Source organism: Podarcis raffonei, chromosome 16 (assembly GCF_027172205.1).
Source record: "Podarcis raffonei isolate rPodRaf1 chromosome 16, rPodRaf1.pri, whole genome shotgun sequence".
Lineage (NCBI taxonomy): Eukaryota > Metazoa > Chordata > Lepidosauria > Squamata > Lacertidae > Podarcis > Podarcis raffonei.
In genome coordinates this window covers 10,636,114-10,656,380 of record NC_070617.1, presented here as the reverse complement: position 1 = coordinate 10,656,380, position 20,267 = coordinate 10,636,114, and the positions used below count along the sequence as shown (strand labels likewise).

At 47.1% G+C, this 20,267-nt stretch overlaps 1 protein-coding gene across 1 annotated transcript in view; it reads right to left on the bottom strand.

Moving 5' to 3' along the window:
* Positions 1-8,656: 8,656 nt before the first annotated feature.
* The window catches only part of CNIH2 (cornichon family AMPA receptor auxiliary protein 2), a 50,633-nt gene continuing 39,022 nt past the window's right edge, over positions 8,657-20,267 (bottom strand). The window contains exons 3-6 of the mRNA XM_053368594.1: positions 16,141-16,188; positions 14,476-14,588; positions 13,034-13,177; positions 8,657-10,892 (exon numbers count right to left, since the gene is read on the bottom strand). Coding sequence (XP_053224569.1) covers positions 10,865-10,892; positions 13,034-13,177; positions 14,476-14,588; positions 16,141-16,188 — 333 coding nt within the window. The 3' untranslated portion in view covers positions 8,657-10,864. The remainder of the gene's footprint in view (positions 10,893-13,033; positions 13,178-14,475; positions 14,589-16,140; positions 16,189-20,267) is intronic.

The following is a 20,267-nucleotide window of genomic DNA, read 5'->3' as shown; positions in this document are numbered from 1 at the left end:
AATGTGGGCCTTCACTTCCCTGCTATCCTCTTAGCTTAGAATAGTTACTCACCTCTGACGCCAGGCGGCAGCAGACACATCACGGACCAGCTGCAGAGAGACTGGTTTGGTACTTGGCTGTGTGCGTGCCTGTTTGTGTTTCAGTGGCTTGTCTGAAGGAGCGTTTATTGGAGTGAAGAAAAAAAAACATTTTGTTCACTGTTTGCAATTACGGGGGAACTTCTCAGAGGACCAGTTTTTTGTTCCCAGGAGGGAGTTGAAGGAGACGTTCTCTGGCAGCTGCTGAGCATTTCCTATTCTCCCTTTGGCTGTCAATTCACACAGGTGAGATTCAGAAAGGTGAGAGGCCAAAGCCCTCTGCTGCAGGGGGTCATGGTAGGACGCAGCTTTTAAGGAGATTTTCGGTGTTCACTCTTCTTATTTGCTTTCTTGCGTTGTCAGCAGGTATAATAACTGCATAATGAGCACCAAGCCCCACAGAACTCTCTAGGACATAATTTGTGTGTTGAGTGTATTCACTCTACAGCAGAAGTGGGGAACCTCAGGCCCTCCAAAGTCATTCTCTCATATATATATATTTCTATATCTTGCTATGTAACAAAATTTCTATATCTCACTCAACTGTAATAAAAAACCTTATAGCGGTTTACAAAAAAAAGTTAAAACATCAAAATTATCCTTTGGAAAGAAGCTTGGCACATATTTGGAGACATTTAAAAGCTAAAGTCAACAATGCACGCAAAAAAACAATGCACACAAAAAAATACTTGTCTGTGTTCTTCTACGTGCCTGGATATGTATACCTGCAAGGGCCTGTCTTTTCTTCAAAGTTGCCTTAGATGTCTGTGTGCCCGTACGCAGCCCTTCAGAGGCTGCATAACTTGCGATGCGAAACTGCGGTGTAAGGATTTAATCTGCGCAAAGCCTCTTTTCCATACACTCCCTTCCATTCCGAACTCCCAGGCCCAGGGCTTCACCCTTTGCATCTCAAATGCCAGGTGCTCTGAGGAAGAAATTCAAAACCTCTTTAATTTTTGATTTCGCGCAGTGGCTGTTTCTTCGGTCCATGAGCGCAGGAAGCAACGGGGAGGGTGGGCACTGCTTGTGTGGGCAGAGGCGGCGCGTTTGTGGCATTGCTAATGAAGTCGGGAGAGAAGGCAGGGGTGCAACAGGCGTACAGACAGCCCTGCTGGAACGGTGGAAAGAGTTGGGTATGTTTAGCCTGGGGAAGAGAAAGCTGGGAGGTGACACGATAGCCATATTCAAATATCTAAAGGGCTGTCGCATTGGAAGATGGAGGAAGAGTGTTTCCTGCTGCTCCCTAGAGGGCAGGACCGGAACCAATGGATCCAAATCGCAAGAGAGTATCAGCAACTCTCTCCTCCTGTGGTTTCCAGCAACTAGTATTCATAGTAGTCATTACTGATTGCATTTGTATCTTACCATATTTTCCCCCTTATGGTTCTCTCTGCCATAAATACCATGTGAAGTAGGTTAGGCTGAGAAACAGTGGCTGGCCCAAGGTCACACCCAGTGTGAGCTGCATTTGTGGCCGAGTGGGGGATTCGAACCCTGGTCTCTCCTAGTCCCAACACCAGGCATAGGCAAACTCGGCCCTCCAGATGTTTTGGGACTACAACTCCCATCATCCCTAGCTAACAGGACCAGTGGTCAGGTATGATGGGAATTGTCTCAAAACATCTGGAGGGCCAAGTTTGCCTATACCTGCTCTAACCATTATACAGGCATACACTGGCTCCAGCCATGTTGTTGTTGTTGTTGTTTAGTCATTTAGTCATGTCTGACTCTTCGTGACCCCATGGACCAGAGCATGCCAGGCACTTCTGTCTTCCACTGCCTTCTGCAGTTTGGTCAAACTCATGCTGGTAGCTTCGAGAACACTATCCAATCATCTCGTCCTCTGTCGTCCCCTTCTCCTTATGCCCTCCATCTTTCCCAACATCAGGGTCTTTTCCAGGGAGTCTTCTCATGAGGTGGCCAAAGTATTGGAGCCTCAGCTTCACGATCTGTCCTTCCAGTGAGCACTCAGGGCTGATTTCCTTCAGAATGGATAGGTTTGATCTTCTTGCAGTCCATGGGACTCTCAAGAGTCTCCTCCAGCACCATAATCCAAAAGCATCCATTCTTTGGCGATCAGCCTTCTTTATGGTCCAGCTCCCACTTCCATACATCACTACTGGGAAAACCATGGCTTTTACTATACGGACCTTTGCTGGCAAGGTGATGTCTCTAGTTTTTAAGATGCTGTCTAGGTTTGTCATTGCTTTTCTCCCAAGAAGCAGGCGTCTTTTAATTTCGTGGCTGCTGTCACCATCTGAAGTGATCCTGGAGCCCAAGAAAGTAAAATCTCTCACTGCCTCCATTTCTTCCCCTTCTATTTGCCAGGAGGTGATGGGACCAGTGGGGCTCCAGCCATGGATTGGTCTAATCTTTTAAAGCCATCCAGTTTGGTGGCCATCGACTGCCCCCCCACTGCTCCCCAGTTCAGAACATCACCCCCTTCTCACAAAGGCACATCTGTCCCCAACGTATGCAGGGGACGCAGAACGGTTAGCACGGCGTTTAAAATGAATCACGAAAGGAAACCAAATCATGGAGCACAATTACACTTTTGGCTTGAGGCAGAAGAAGGGGAAAAAATCCTAAGCAATAAGAGGAGAAAGGAAGACTGAAAAGAACTGGCTATGTTTAGCCTCGCAAGCAGAAGGTTAAGGCGGAGAGGGAGGGGAAGTGTGGAAGGATGGAGAGATGGATAGATGGGTCTGCTGACAGCCTTCAAACGGCTTCAGATTACATTTTTTTTTTGCAGCCTACAAGTGGAGATTGCACACATTCGTGGATGTGGGGGCGGCTGTTTGTGTGTGTAATAGCGTCTCCATGTGTCCTGTCTTCCCTCCCTCTCGCAGACACCCCATTCACAGTACTTCTTATAAACTGTGCCTATACAAAACACACATACGCATTTCACCCCTCTCCCCCAGAATATTCTCAGACGCAGTCTAACAGCTGACCCCACTCTGTGCTGGGTTTTGCAGGGAAACAGGCAGAGAGCAGCCTAGGATTCTTCCGATAAGAGGCAATGCTCGGGGACAGATCCTGCACCTTTACAAGCTTAGATCCTCATGAGCCGTTGGTCATTTGCCCTCTTGTCACTGAATGCAGGCCACAAAAGCCATATGTGTGTTTTATTTAGGGAACGGTCTCTCAGTCAGTGAACACAGGTTTGCTGTTTAAAAACAGGCTGAGGGCCACTCACCTCCCAACACAATAACTGCTGCTGCAAAACAACAGCGCAGCTCGCCATTAATTCTCCAATTGTTGCTGAATGCCAGGACCGTGGAACTAACAGAAAACCAATTCCTTCCCCCCTCTGTTCCGCATCCAGAGAGAGATGCTGTTGTACACAAAAGGGCCCAGCTGCAGTCCTTCATTGTAGCTGCTAGTCACAGGAGACCAGGTGCACGTTTGGGCTGTATGTGTGGAACAGCGGGACTTATTCTGCCCTGGGGCAAAGCATCTGGGTTCTGTGAGCATGGGAGACGAGGGACTCACCTGGCCGGACGAAATCAATTTGTGCATTAGTTTCAAATCAAGCAAGAGGCCTCTGCACCGCTGCAGAAAAAGGAACGGCCAGGAGGCAGAGGATGTTTCCAGGTTGACTGGCTCCTCTGGGGAGGGAAATTCTGCCGGGACTGCCGCTTTTCGAGAAAGCGTTGCTATTTCAAGAGGAATCCAGCTGCGGATGGCTCAGGCTCCGTGGGATACATCTGTGAATTGCTCAGGTGAGAGCAGTAACAGCCTCTGATGCCCTATAGCAGGGATGGGGTAGGGAGCGTGTGGCCTTCCAAGTCTTGGTGTACTCCAGCTCCCATCATCTGACCATTGGCCACACTGGCTGGAGTTGATGGGAGTTGGAGTTCAACAACTTGGAGGACCAGATCCATAGTGAATGAGGCCACCTCAAGCAGGTGCTGGGACATCCTAAAGGACAGGTGAGGAACCTTCGGCCCTCCAATTGTTGTTGGATCACAATTCCCACCAGCTGCAGCAAGTGTGGCCAATGGGAGATGATGGGAGTTGTAGTCCACCAACAGTTGGTGTGCTAAACTAAAGGATCCCTACCTCTGTCCCAAACAGCCTTAAATTCATCTAGCCTCTAACCAGGGTTGAATAGCAGAAGAAGGCGATTGCACTGAAGGTCCTGCCTGATGGTTTCCTTCTGGAGTTTCAGTCCACTATAGGAAGTGTGTTGCTGGATTAGAGAGGGAGGCCTTGTGGTCTGAGTCAGCAGGGCTCCGTCTTTCCCTCTTTGTTTTCTTCCAAATCGCTTCTCAAAACTCAATTTTTTTCTATTAAGCCCTTTGCCTTCCCTCTGTAATCCTTTCTCCCAAACGAAATGTAGCTTAAGCACATCTGAGCATTTAAGCGCACTGCTTGGTGGTAAGGCACGATGCTTTGCATGCAGAAGGGAGAGGCTGTTGCACTCGGCTTCCGCTTGTGGGCTTCCCATTGGTTGGCCACTGCGAGAACAGGATGTGGCCCCTTTTTCGCCTGGTCCAGCTTTTCCTTGTACAGGGAGGCACATTTGGCGTTGTGAGTTGGGACATAACTGCAGAGCAGCGATGGACAACCTCTGACCCTTCAGCTGTTGCTTGGCTACAACTCGCAGCAGCCGTGCTCCCTGGGGACTGAGGGTTGCAGTTTCCCCAGCCTGGATATAAAAGCTGGTTGCCGTGGAAAACTGATCAAGCGGGTGCTTTCACTACACACAAGCAGGCCTGGCTGGTCTTTCCCTGGTCAGTTGGCAAACCACTTTAGAGGAGGCAACAGTGTTTGAAATTAGCCAGGCACATTTTGCACTTGACCAACGGCCAGGATGGTGCCTGACATCTTCACCATCTGGAGGTGAAAGTCTGGGGATCCTTGAACTGCTCTCACACTAATACCCCGTCCTGTAGAATTCTATCAGTTATCTGCACAATTGAAATGAAATTCAGGAACAAAAATCGTTTCCCGTGCAGCTTGAGCCAAGGGCAGTGAACAATGTGATAGTGAATTGTTGTCGCTTCACATACCCCACCCCACTGCCCTGCTCACAGTTGTGAAGAATATTCTTACATTGTGAATGGTTCATGTCACCATTAAGAAAAAGAGGTCGGAATAGGCTAATATATATTATACCCTAGGTCAAGGAACTTTTCTTCTTTTAAATTATCAAAGTTCTTAACTGAGCTCAAGATTGTCATCTGAACTAGCCAGATGTTTAACTGAGAATGTGCCAATCCATCATTTGAAAAATAAGACTTTGGCTCCATCTTAAAAAGGTAAAGGGACCCCTGACCATTAGGTTCAGTCGTGGCCGACTCTGAGGTTGCAGCGCTCATCTCGCTTTATTGGCCGAGGGAGCCAGCGTACAGCTTCCGGGTCATGTGGCCAGCATGACTAAGCCGCTTCTGGCGAACTAGAGCAACGCATGGAAACGCTGTTTACCTCCCCCCTGGAGCGGTACCTATTTATCTACTTGCACTTTGACGTGCTTTTGAACTGATAGGTTGGCAGGAGCAGGGACCGAGCAATGGGAGCTCACTCCGTCGTGGGGATTCGAACCGCCAACCTTCTGATCGGCAAGCCCTAGGCTCTGTGGTTTAACCCACAGCGCCACCCACATCCCATCTTGCTTGCCCCCAAATGCCAACTAAACATTCCGCTTTGGCGACTGTAACCTTGGTTTAAGAATCCATTTGGCGCCTAGCTTATATTTATGAGTTTCTAACCCTGGGAGGGAAATGTGGTGTGCCTGAGCCGCCCCCCCCCCAATATATCAGGATAATGGGACTATTCACCAGCCACAGTCAAATCGTTTCTTTTTTTATTTCCAACAGAATTTCTTTATACAACAGTCCCCTGGGGAGGGGGGGGTCATCAGTTTTAAAAAAGAGCGCAAGGAAGGGAAGGGGCTTAGGAATCAATAGTACCAAGGTGAGGTGACCGTTCCCACCACCACCACCCCAAATCCTCTAGGACCAGACTTTCCAGATTTCATTTGCGGTCTGTCCCATTTGTTTCTGCTTTGACCACCCCTAAACTGGACGCATCATAAGCAGGCTGGATCCAGACAAAAACACTTCTCCCCTAACGAGCTAAGAGGACACCGTCAAGGCAAGAAAATCCAAATAGAAAGCAGGTTGTCATAGGGTTATATCACACACACAAAATTTAACCAGGTCCCGAGAAACTTAATTAAGTGACAATTGCTCCGAAAACCCAACTTGAACTACAAATGTTAAGAAATGATAATACTCATCAACATGTTCTGGAACACATCCCCTGCTGGTTTCTGAAGGTCAAGCAAGTGTTTGATAAATAAATAAAAATCACAGGAGCAGGTCAGGTTGGGTTTTGGGTTTTGTTTTTTAAAAAGATTATTTTTTTAATAAAAAACTGCTGAATTGGCAACCCCTAAGCCCAGGACTTCCATCCAAGTTTCCGTGCGCTGTAAATAATGCCAGCAGGAGGAGCCTCTGAGAACGCACAGAGTGCCTTTCACAGCCTTCACTCTTTCTCTCACACACACACACACAGAGAGAGAGAGAGAGAGAGAGAGAGAGAGAGAGAGAGAAATTTATGTGAGATTTGATGGAGAGGGTATCCAGATCAGTAATCAAAACAAATATAAATACATGGATTTGAAAGGCTGTTTCCACCCCTACCAACTTTCTTGGGTGTACAGATCTACCGGGGGGGGGCAGGGGAGGCTATTTCGGCAGTTCAGGAAATGACCTCTTGGGAGAGGGCTTGCTCTGTGACAGCTCCCTGAATGGCTGGGCCTCCCTCTGCACAGAGAGGTGTGTGTATATGGCATTGTCACTGCACAGCTTCTGCCGCATGCAGGAGAGGCACCTCTGTACCCCGACCTTTAGCAGTTAAAGGTATTTCGTTTTGTTGGATTTCTACTGTTCTGCTCTATTGGGAACAGTTTTGATTGTTAACTGCTTTATCTGTTTGTTTGTTTTTTGCAACTGTATTGCTGTAAGCTGCCCCTGGGACCTTATTGAGGGTGAAGGATGGGTAAGAAATTGAATCAATCCATCAAAATTACTCACAAGGTGGCCTTGCCCCATATATGCCCACTTGACAGCTCCAAATGTGCCACATAATGCTCATTCCACATTTGTATGAAGTTGGTATTTAAGTGTGCCAGCACCCATGCTTTGGAATTCCCTGCCTATTAGCATCCAGGCACCCTTTTTGGTACCTGCTAAAAACGTTTTTGTTTAGGCAAGCCTACCCAGATGTGTAGAAATGCTGGCCTTTAATCTGGTTTTTATCTCATTGTTGATTTTCAATAATTTGTTTGAAAATATTTTTATTTTTTTGCTAAGCATTTTATTGTTTTCTTCTTTCTCTAAACTGCTTTTGAGGTTTTTCTTTTCTTTTTTTTACAATCAAGCGGTATATAATTTTTTAATGAAAAAAATAAATAAGATGGTGTATTGCAGTACCTCTGGGCTGGGCAACAAACTGGCCTGACAGACGATGTAACACCCAGCTTTGGTTCTGCTATTTTCACCTCTCGGTGATGACAAATATCATTACTTGTTTGAGGGAAAATATTTTCCATACGTGTGTGTGTGTGTGTGTGTGTGTACACACACCCACACACCATATATATTTTGTGAGTGAGCATCTTAGACTAAGAGGTAAGAGTAAGAATAATTACCATGTTCAGACCTCAATCCAGAAGAAATTATTTGTGTATAAATCTCAATAATTTCAGTAGTGCCTAAGGGTGACTTTTTTTTTTTTTTGGAATTTTTAGGGTAGAAAAACAGCTTCAAGGACTAGGGTATTAAAAACCAGGAAAAAGCCTGGTTTAAATGATTATTCATTACAGTGGTGCCTCGCAAGACGAAAAGAATCCATTCTGCGATTCTCTTCGTCTAGCGTTTTTTTCGTCTTGCGAAGCAACCCTATTAGCGGCTTAGCGCTATTAGCGGCTTAGCGGCTATTAAAGGATTAGCGGCTAAGCTGCTAAAAGGCTATTAGTGGCTTAGCGGCTTAGAAAAAGGGGGGGAGTGGGGGGGAAATCGCAAGACTAGCAAGACGTTTCGTCTTGCGAAGCAAGCCCATAGGGAAAATCGTCTTGCGAAGCAACTCAGAAACGAAAAACCCTTTCATCTAGCGGGTTTTCCGTCTTGCGAGGCATTCGTCTTGCGGGGCACCACTGTAAAAGTTTTAGATATTTTACAAAAAATAATATCTGGATATCATTGATCTTGCACACATTTCACACTTTTTCAGGGGAGAAATTGTGTCGCAAAATCGCGCCAACCAAACCGGCTGCCACTTTCTCCAGATTAAAAAACTGGATGTCCCAGTTTTCCCCGGGACACTTGTGGGATATGTGAGTTTTGGCCCTATCAATAGGCAACCCGCCCCCCTTTTTCACTTAAATAAGTGCTGAGGACTACTGGGCTGGTTTTTCTCTGCTGCTTACTGTTTATATTTTTCATTTAATTACACTTCTTTTAAACTGACTCCTATTAATCATCAGCATCATAACAATAACAATAATTTTATTATTTGTACCCAGCCACTTATCTGATTTTACTGCAGTGTCCCTTATGTGGATCAGTTAAGTTTTGGATGTGGATTTTACTGTCTGTAAGCCGTTTTTATTGCAAAGTGGACTCTTAAGCACAATCAACAAAAACAAACATTCAAAAGGCTTGTTTTAAAAAATGCCGAATTGATTTTCAATTCAAGACACAGTGAGGGCCTTTAGGAACAGAGGAAGCCGGACCATGGGTTCATCTTAGCTTAGTGTTGTCCACACTGACTGGCAGCAGCTGCCTCTGACAGAGGCCCTACCTGGAGCTGCCAGGACTCAAACCTGAGACCTTCTGCATGCAAAGTAGATGCTCTCCCACTGAGTTATGGTCCTTCCTGGCTCACGTGGGCTTTCTCTTCAGATGGCTTTTAGAAAAGGACGAGGCACATTCTTGAAGGGGGTGGGGGTATGTCTATCAACAGCTGTCAGCTAGGATAGGTAATGGAGCCTCCATGTTCAGGAGCAGTTAGCATAAGCTGAGGGCAAGCAACATGAGAAGGCCCTTTCCTTTCTAGCCCTGCTTCCCATAAAGCATCTGGCTAGCCACTGTTTGGGACGCTGGATTAAGAAGAACATGGGGTCTGGCCCAGCAGGTCTATTTTTTTCTTATAAAGGTTCTTATTTTGGATTTATCAACATCTGCCTTTAGGGGCAAGTGGCGGCAGAACCTTCTGGACGCAAGGCAGATGTTGTGCCACTGAGTTCATACCCTCCAGCACCATGAAGTCAAAATCCAGGATGCCACTGTTTTTTTTAATCACGAGAACATGGCAGCCATTGGGGTTGCTGTGATCTTGCACACATTTCGCACTGTGGTTCCACACCTTTTCGTGGGAGAAACTGTGTTGCAAAATCACGCCAACCAAAATGGCCACCACTTTCTTGGTTTTCCCCGGGACACTTGTGGGATATGTGAGTTTTGGCCCTATCCCCTAAAATAAAGGAAGATTCCAGTCCTCATGGAAAGGCCTGGCTTTAAAAAAGACGCTGCCTTAGACTGAATCAGACCACCATCCATCTAGCTCAGTATTGTCAACACTGGCTTGCAGAAGCTCAAGCGTTTCAGGCAGGGAGGGAGTGATTTCTGGCCCTACCAAAAAATAAAAATAAAACCAGGGTCCGTCTCCCATGAAAGGGAGGCCTCTCACTCCCCTCCCAGAGAAGCCAGGAGTTGTACCAAAAAGGAAAAGCGCCAGCGGGGAAGATAGGCCCGTGAGTTGCCATGACAACAGAGTGCCTCCACGACTTCCAGTCACAGCATCCCTTCCCCATCTGACAACATTCAGCAATTCAATTCAGAAGGAAATAAAGGAGAAGAAAAGGGAAACTGCGCTTGCTGAATAACCGCTTCCCATAGCAGACTGATTGCTCTTGTTGGAGCAAGAGGAGGGGAAACAAAAGCAGAAGAATTGGGGAGGGGGGCTTCCCCCTCTGAACCCCCTCCCCGAATCTCCTCCGCTAGCAAGGGTGACAAAATGGCCGCCCAACTTTGCCACCGCGGTTTTGCTGAGGCTTTCCCTCGCCTCTCCAGCCCTCCACTGTGGAGAAGTTGTTACCTTCACCAAACCTACCCCCAAAAATAAGGCGGGGGGACGCGACATTCAACTATATCTCGAGGAACACCTCCCCAGGAGCTGGGGCCATGGAAAGAAGTTGGGGAGTGGGGTGAACCACACACACACCTTCTCCCCAGATTTATTTTTTTTAATATATAAATATCCCAAAGCAGTAGAAGAACACACACATACACACAAAAGGTTCCCTGTCCAGCGAGAGCTGGAGATAAATGCAGCTGGAGAGAGACCCTAGTTCTGCTTTACACATAGTGCCCTGCACCCCAATACGGTCTGGACCCCTCAACCGAAAACTCCATTCCGGCTGCGGCCCTCCCTCAATGAGCTCCTTGCAACGGGGAGGTCCATCGGCGGAGAGGCCGGCTCCAGCTTCCTTTTCCAAAATATAGAGCCGGCGGTCGTTATTTCTGGGGCTGGGGGGTTTGGTGGTGGTGGTGGTACGGCAGGCCCCCCTATCCGGTATGAGGCAGCAGAGTATCATTGTCCAAGGCAGCCAGGAAAAGGACAGTCTTGCAGCGTGAATTGGCTTCGGACATGGGAGTGGGGTGGGGGGCCCTCGGGCCTGGCATGGGTCCGTCCCACCCCGCCACACAGTCTTGGCACGTTAACTTCGTAGTCCAGGTGAGGTGGGCGTCCCCCACCCTGCAAAGGGTGTCTGTTAGAAACTCACCAGCGTATAAACCATACTGGAAAGCAGGAACGTGGAGCGAGAAAGGAAGGAGAGAAGAAGCCGTCACCAAAGTCAGGACGGAGACAACAAAGATCACAGGTGTCCCCCCCTCCCCCAAAATAATAGTACCTAAGAAACAAACTACGCATTAGGATTAATAAGGAGCAAAAAATAGGTAAAAGGTAAAGGGACCCCTGACCATTAGGTCCAGTCGTGGCCGACTCTGGGGTTGCGGCGCTCATCTCGCTTTATTAGCCGAGGGAGCTGGCGTACAGCTTCTGGGTCATGTGGCCAGCATGACTAAGCCGCTTCTGGCGAACCAGAGCAGCGCACGGAAACACAGTTTACCTTCCCGCCGGAGCGGTACCTATTTATCTACTTGCACTCTGATGTGCTTTCGAACTGCTAGGTTGGCAAGAGCAGGGACCGAGCAACGGGAGCTCACCCCGTCACGGTGATTCAAACCGCCGACCTTCTGATCGGCAAGCCCTAGGCTCTGTGGTTTAACCCACAGTGCACCCGCACAAAAATTACCAAGCGTTAATATCAAGATGTGGAAAATATGGATACAAGAAGGAGAAGCAGGACTAAGATGCGGAGATATGCTCCAGAGATCCAGACCGTGGGGAGCCCCAAGAAAATAATAAATACAATTTGGACTATAATTTGATCTTTTTTATTTTAGATTTTTATTTTTTAATTGAAGTATTATGATTGGATATTTAATTGGATGTTTTTTATTGGAAAATCAATAAAAATGATTTTTTTAAAAAAGGATTTAAAAGGAGCATGGAGCTACCTTGACCCTTTCACATTTAGTAATTAAAGCAGAGCCGGGGAATACTTTTTCATTCCCTCTCTATCCTTCATCCATCTACCCAAGTAAGCAAGAGGCATAATCCAAATTCACTGGCATATTCCAGCCAAGCAGAAACACCAAAGAAGGTTGAAAAGCAGGGAGGGTAGGATAATGTGGCGCAGGGGGGCGGGGAGTCCTGAAATGCTTGGAGGGCCACATCTGGCCCTCAAGCTAGAGGTTCCCCTACCCAAGAATTACAGGACGGAAGGATTATTTCGTCTCTCCCCGGAGCTATCGCAACTAAAATGGCTTCTCTACACTTAGAAAAAGAAATTCCATTTAAGTGCAGACTTGCAAACAAAATTTAAAATGCTAATTACCTGTGGCAAGTTATTTTTTTTAAAAAAAAGCTACCAGGCAGTCAGCTTTTTTTGTTTGAAAGAGAGTTTATTCTCCCTGCTCCCTTCCCTAGGCAGGACATCAGTTTCTACCAAGGATTAATACCAACCCGTGTGGGTGGGCAGGTTAATAACTAGTAAAATTTGTTACTGCAAACCTGCCCTGCCCCCCCCCCCGCCCCCAGTTGTCTAAGAGGACAGAGGACAGGGCTGAGGTGAGGAGACTGTAGACTACAACTCCCATCATTCCCAACCACTGTTCACTCTGGCTGGGGCTGATGGGAGTTGGCGTCCCAGAACATTTGGAGGGTCACAGGTTCCAGACCTCTGGCGCGTTATTTTATTGATTCATCTGTAAACTGCTTTTGAGACCATTTATGGTGAAAAGTGGTCCATAAATACTAGAAATGAATTTTTAAAAACTGTATTTCTTCTACACTGGGCTACTTCTTATACATAGCTGAACCAGTAACAATGACAATGCTTACAGTGACATAAAAATAATATGAGATTTCTGCCTAAACATTATTTTTAGTAGCCGTGCTGTCCTCTTCAGGTAGCTGCGGAGCTTGGAAGCAGTTTATTTCATCCCCAGTGGGGAAATTAGGCTTTTCTGAACTGTAAGTTAAAAGCTGGGGTGGAGCTTGTGGAAAAGGCTTTTGAAGCAGCGATTATCTGATGTATCCCTTCAAATGGACAGAGCAGCAACATCCATTTCTAAAATAGCAGCATTGTATAAGAACTCCTTTGGTGCTACCTTCTCATTTTAAGGATTTGCACAGAAATGGAGAGACAGGATCGCCTTTACTAAAGCCCAGTTAAATCTGCAGCCCTGTGGATCTCAAAGATTGTGCCCTAAAGATCCTCCATACAGCAGATTGTTATTGTGCATAGTGAGTCTGCAGCAACCCCCCGCCGCCAACTTCTCTCTAAAATCAGAGCTGACCACACGAAGCTCACCTGTACAGGTAATAGAAGAATGACACCAGGTAAAAGGCCAGTTTGCACCACGATTCTTTCTGACAGTAGTTTAAGATATCGGCATTCATGATGGAGACGGCGTCGTACATCACTTCTGAGCCATCTGCTGGGCGGTGGAAGTACCTGGAGGGCAGGTGGGGAGGAAAGAGGTGAGTGAAAATGTCCAATCTCTCCCCTAAATTTCCATCTCGTGGAGGTGGTGGTTGTCTTAAAGCTGATCTGCTACATTTGAGCCAATTCATTGCTTAGATTCATTTACTGAAAACCTCTTGATAAGACATATGCAAAAAAGGTGTTCCCTGATCAGTTTAGCAAGGCATTATTTATTATTACAATTAACCCTGCCTTTCCTCCAAGGCAAGGAACCTATCACCTTGCAGGATTCTCAACTGTTGGCCATGCTGGCTGGAGCTAATGGAAGTTGGGGCCCCAAAGTAGATAATTGTGAGCTAGAGGGAATAATAGTCTGGGTATACGGCAGCTTCCTGTTTTCTCAGATCCAGAAACATGGCGCAGGTATGGTCTAATGATACAATTTAAATATTTCATTTCTGCTGGCAAAGGGCAATCTTCCTTCCCCTCCTGCTTCCTGCATTCCCCCCCCCTGCACAAGTTTCTATAAGCATCAATTTCCTGGGCTGCAACTTCAAACCTACAGAGATGTACAGAAATAGACTATAATCTAACTATCCTTACAGGTTTGTCCCAGTGCAGGGAATGAGATGATCCCCTAAAGCTATTTATTTATGTTTTGCAAACAGGTCAAGTTTCACAGCTAACACAATTTAAAAACCTGTGTCAGGTTTTATGGTATATGTGTGTGTGTATTTTTGTTTTTAATTTCATCCAAACTTCAGTTCAGCACCCAACACAATAAATCCTGGAATCCAGGTGCTATATTTCAAAAAATGAATAAGCCAACTTTCCTTCCTTTTAACGTAAGTTATATATCGGCTACAGTTTCCATTTGTAATTAATTGCAATTCATCTTGTGTTGTCTGAAACTGCCAAAACCGTGGCTGTGGTTTGCTTGAAATAAGCCAGATTCAAATTATGATCTCTGAAGATGGCTTGTTTCAAACAAGTCTAAGTTAAAAAAATAACCACAGTTTATGGTTTGGATGTACAGTAACACTAAACTGTGGTTAATTGAAAACAGAAGTGAAAGATTTCAGTGTCTTCCTGGCGGCTGTAGAAATTGATTCTGGTGTTAAACTACTTCCCAGTGCTGTAAACCAGGGATGACGAACCTCCAGATATTGCCGGCCTCCAATTCCCGCCTCCCCCAGCCAGGATGTCCAACGGCGAGGGCTGGAGGGAGTTGCAGTTCGACAACATGTGGAAGGCTACAATCTCCCTGTCGTGAACTGCAGCATGCAAGCACTGGGGTGTGTTTAGGCCGTGTTGGTGTTCAGCCTCACCTCCACAAGTGGTAGAAAAGCAGCGGGATATTAAGTCCTAAAGTCACCCATTCAGCTGCACAGAGAAACATCAGGCAGAAAAGGCCATGGATGGAATATTCGGGAACGACAAGCTGCAAAAGAAACCCTCTGGTCAAAAAGGGAGGCTATTTTGGGCACATATTGCACTCAGTGCGACACACAGCAGATAAAAGAACCTATTAAAAACAGCCTCCCCCCAAACCTGGTGTCCCACAAATGTTGTTGGGACTACAACTCCCATCTTCCCGAACCTGTGGCTCATCAACTGACACCCTTGGGTGCCAGAGTTAAAGGTGCTCTGGAGGATCATCCCAGAGTGTGGCGGGGGTGGGGGTAGAAATTTGACTCCGTTCTCATTTAAAGTTGAATTACACTAATTAATACTTCCCAATATTTTGTGGCCCAAAACACAGCCTTAGAAATTTGCACCTCTCTAAGGTTTGCCATGAAGTTCTCTTAACAATGTGTAGAAAAATGCCAACAGTGGTTCCCAAATTGGGCAGTGGCGCCCTCTGGCAGGCGGTGGGATTATTTGAGGGGGGGGGCTCAGAGGCAAGTGGGTAGCAGAGGGGCACTGGAGGTGTGAGTGACTACCAGACTTTGAAAAGCTGGTACCACTGCATCCAGCCCATCCATTTTGTTGAATTAATTAAACTAAAGAGTTTTAATCACATTTTGAATAGCTGTGCAATTAATTGTTATTGTTTTGGATTTTATTGTGTTATTATCTTTCTTAGTGGGTTGTGTAAACTGCTAGTCTGAATAATGCTTTTTATAGGGTAAGGTAAGGGGTGCCGAAAGGGACTCGGGTGGCGCTGTGGGTTAAACCACAGAGTCTAGGGCTTGCTGATCAGAAGGTCGGTGGTTCGAATCCCCACAACGGAGTGAGCTCCCGTTGCTCGGTCTCTGCTCCTGCCAGCCTAGCAGTTCGAAAGCACATCAAAGTGCAAGTAGATAAATAGGTACCGCTCCAGGGGGGAGGTAAACAGTGTTTCCGTGCGCTGCTCTGGTTCGCCAGAAGCGGCTGTCATGCTGGCCACATGACCCGGAAGCTGTACGCCGGCTCCCTCGGCCAATAAAGCGAGATGAGCGCCGCAACCCCAGAGTTGGTCACGACTGGACCTAATGGTCAGGGGCCCCTTTACCTTTACCTTAAGGGGTGCCGAGGATGAGGTGTGTGTGTGTGTGTACATGAAAATAACATACAAAATGCATTATTTTTGGGAAAATACAAACATTATGGAAAACATGCTTTGCAAAAACATGTATAGTAGAAAAAGTGCAAAAAACATGTGCATATAAATGCATACATTAATGAAACTAACGTAGAAAAATGGGCTGTTTTAGGGAGAACTGCTTGCAAGAGCATAGATATATTGAGCAAAATGGGACAGAAAAATGTGTGTATTAGAAGAAAATTTGCACTAAACTGCTGATGAATTTTCATGAAATTTGGGGGAGGGGGCGGGAATCACAAACTGATGTGGAGGACTGACCTTAACATCAGAAAGATGAGAAACCAAGAGGAACTGGAATTGACAGGTTTGCCCATCAGGGAGATGAGAGTGTCATACAGTTCCCAAAGGGAAAAGGTTAAATTAGGGTGAAAGATACCAGCAGACAAAGAGGCAAAAAGGCACTCACCTTTCTCAAGAGGCAACAGATGCGTTCAATGTTTTTCAACCTCTCTCTCTAAGTACAGAAATAAAAAAATGAAATTAACACTAGTCAAACTGCTAGGGGAGCAACTGGGTAAGATGGAGGGAGGAGGGGGAGGATAGGGGGAGAGTCGATGGATCCTCAGGGATGTAAGCAGAGAACATTCAATATCTCTGTAAGGATTTGTATAGGGGGAAGTTGAACAGCAACAGAATGTTGCAGCGCAAAGTCCTCCTATTGTGGATGCCAGCTAACCAGGCAGATCGGCCCGTTTCCTGGATACTCCATTCCGTTCCTCCTCCATTTCCATTCCCACCCCCCAACAGTCAGCATTACACACCCAGTGAGCCTGCTGATGAGTCCTTATTGGGCAGTGGGTCATTTCCTGTTCCCCATTCCTTTGGATTTCCCACCTCCCTAAATGTTTTTGTGCTTCTGCTAAGATTGCCTCTGATGTGGGGAGTGGCCGTAGTTCAGCAGCAGAGAATCTGCTGTGCCTGCAGAAGGCCCCGGGTTCAACCCATGGAACTCACCAAGTTGGGCGGCTGCCAGTCAGTGTCAACAAAACTGAGGTAGATGGACCAGTGGTCTGACTCAGTATAACGCAGCTTCCTGGGCTCCTTTTTAAATCAGCCCATCTAGAACCATGAGAAGGGGAATCTTCCTTTATTTTTAGGGGGTGGGCCATAACTCAGCGCCACAGCTTCTGCCTCACATGCAGAAGGTCGCAGGTTCAATCCCTGGCATCTCCAGGAGTACTTTTAATATGAGCATTTTAGGTTGGCTTTATCCTTCCTTTTCATCTATTCTTAATCTTTGTTTTACACAACATATAATATAAAATATGTTGGTTTTGCTCAGAGTAGACTCCTTTCACTAGGTCTACTGAGAGTAGGGGTACCTCGGGTTACAGACGCTTCAGGTTACAGACACTTCAGGTTACAGACTCTGCTAACCCAGAAGTAGTACCTTGGGTTAAGACCTTTGCTTCAGGATGAGAACAGAAATTGTGCTCCGGCAGCGTGGTGGCAGCGGGAGACCCCATTAGCTAAAGTGGTACCTCAGGTTAAGAACAGTTTCAGGTTAAGAACGGACCTCCAGAACGAATTAAGTTCTTAACCCGAGGTACCACTGCACACACACACACATTTATATCCCACCTTTCTTCTCCAAGGATCTCAAAGAGGGTTACGTGGGTCTCTTCCTCCTCATTTAATCCCCACAACAGCCCTGTAAGGTGAGCTAGGCTGCCAACGTGACTCCATGAACTTCATGGCCACGTGGGAATCTGAACTCTGGTCTCCCAGGTCCTAGTCTAACACTCTGATCACAGGGATTATATTTTTCTGCTGCCTTCACTCCCAAAGGAATTTAGAACAACATACAACTATCCTTTTCACTTTCTAAATGCAGTGGTACCTCGGGTTACAAAAGCTTCAGGTTACAGACTCCGCTAACCCAGAAATAGTACCTCGGGTTAAGAACTTTGCTTCAGGATGAGAACAGAAATCGTGCTCCGGCAGCACAGCAGCAGCAGGAGGCCCCATTAGCTAAAGTGGTGCTTCAGGTTAAGAACAGTTTCAGGTTAAGAACGGACCTCCGGAACGAATTAAGTTCTTAACCTGAGGTACCACTGTACAAGAAGCCCTAAAGCAACTAGACGGCGGGGGGGGGGGCTGACCAACATGCACAAAATATTTTTTTCAAACCAGAGCAGGCATTTTTAAAATAAAAGAAGAAGAAGAAGAGAGTCGGATCCAGCTATTTATTCCTCGCCACTGCCGGAGTGAAGATGCAAAGTTCTCCATGCTACATAGGAATCTGACAAGGCTGCTGACCCTCAGAGGCCAAATCCTGGCACCAGCACCGCAATCTGAACCGGAAGTGTGAACAGGCAGCCCATCGGGTTGCTCTTCTCAAAACGCAACACACCGTGTAATCCTCTGGGTGCGTGGGGAATAAATCTGTCAGCGAACGGGGATAATGAACCGTTCAAAAATCGCATTTATCCAGCGCTCTGTCCTTATCTGGTTTGCAGCCCCTTAATCCCAAAATTGTATTTTTTAACTAATTGGTGGTAATTATTTTGTAAGCCCTGGCAGCAGCCCTTCAAATCCTGACCTGCATCGTTTGGGAGGTCAAGAGCAGTGGCTCCACGCAGAGACACCCTTCGGCGCTGACCCATGAACCCTGCCTGAACCCCCTTTTCCGATCTAGCCAGCCAGTTCTGTTCCTGCCGTCTTGCACTTTGAAAGGGGCTCTGCCGAGACTGATAGTCGGGCCTTGCAGAGGCCTTTTCAAAAAGCCCTCTTGCGCAGGGTTTTGCAGGTGCCACCAATCAGCTCACTGCCAGTACCAGCAAACCCTTTCTAGGCCGAGCCATTGTTTTACCTGCCCCACAGCTGATTGTGGGGTGCTTTGCTGAGCCAAACTCTCAAACAGTGTACCTTCCAAATGTCAGGTAATTCACATGTGAGGGTCATGGCCCCCGTCCCAAAATATTGGCTGGGTGTCCCACTTGCATGTGGTTCTGCCAAGCCCTGACAGCTGAGGCACAAAAACTGAACCCGGTGTCATTGTGACGTCAGGAATGATTGGCAGTTGGCCGTCCCCACCCACCTGTCCAAATTAGCCCATGAGGCCATTTTGCCCACTTGCCAAAATCCCAGTATCCCTCCCCTCAGGCCACATGGTGAATCCCAGGAGAGATATGGGACAGGGGACGGGAGATTAACCTTGGCCTGCGCTGTGAGTTCCTCTTCTGGTGCCTGTGACACGTGGAGAGAAATTGAGGTCAAACAAAACTATTTATACTTGCAGGAGGGGAGGGGAGGGGGCAACCCAGAAGACGTGCCACCTTCCTGGCACTGCGCCAGCGCTCTCTCTCTTTCTCTCGTGTTTGAAAGTTATCAGGGACAGCCCAGGAGCTAACCTAATATTTCCTTCCCTTGTTCGAAAACTTCCACTTTTGTTACCAAGCTGTCCTTGATCTTGCACCTCCATTTCATAGAATTGTACAGTTGAAAGGGACCATGAGGATCATCCAATCCAACCCTCTGCTATGCAGGAATCTTTCACCCAATGTGGGACTCGAACCCACAACCCTAAGGTGAAGAGTCTCACGGTCTACCGACTTGAACTATGCTATGAAGTGGATAGCTCAGAGGATAGTGGACTTCACTCATATAATGCCATCTCCCGGCCTACTAGGAAACACTGTCGGTGCCAATTAAACGTGGGCCAAAAATGACCTGCAGAACCTTTGCGCCAGGGAGGGGGAGGGGTGTGGGCTGTGGCCTTCCAGATGCTGTTGGACTACGGCTCCCATCATTCCAGGCCACTGGACAAAGCTGGCCGGGGCCATGGGCATAGCCAGGAATTTTGTTGGGGGGCAGAACCGATATGATTGGTCAGTTAGTTAAGTATTTCTATTGTTTTACTTGATGAGGGGCAGCTGCCCCCACTGGTGGAGGAAGAGGGGCGATCCCCGCCCCCAGAAAGTGCCCCCGCCCCCTGGATGCGTGCCAGCCCTGCCCCTGCCTGCTCTCTGCCCCCCCCCCCCGGTGCTGGAGCACGAAGCTCCGCCACTGCTGCCCCCATGCACTTCCTTGGCTATGCCCATGGCTGGGGCAGATGGGAGCTGGAGTCTGACAATAGAGAACTCTGTCGCCCTCTTTCATAGGACAATCCCTGCATCGTACTATCCTTTCCTCGCAGAGAGATGCACAGCAGTTTGAAGTGTGCAAAGCTCCCATTCTGAAAATGTTAAGTCGGTCTTGGGAATGGTTTTCAGCCCCATGGGCCGCACTGCAACATTCTGGGGGCCACATGCCAATTGTGGGCGGGGCCAGAGGCAAAAAGCAATTAGGTGAAGCAATGGATATACGGTAATTTTTACTTTTGTACAGTACGCAAGTTTCCCAGAGTTCCCATGGAAGAAAGATTCATTCGTTTATTTTTCAAAGGGCTCCCCACCACTGTACCTCCATCAGCACTATACATTTAAAAAAGCACCATAACACTTTGAACAATCATGTCTTCCCCCAAAGAATTATGGGAGCTGAAGCATGCTGAGAGTTGTTGGGAGGGCCCAATTCACCCCACAGAGCTAC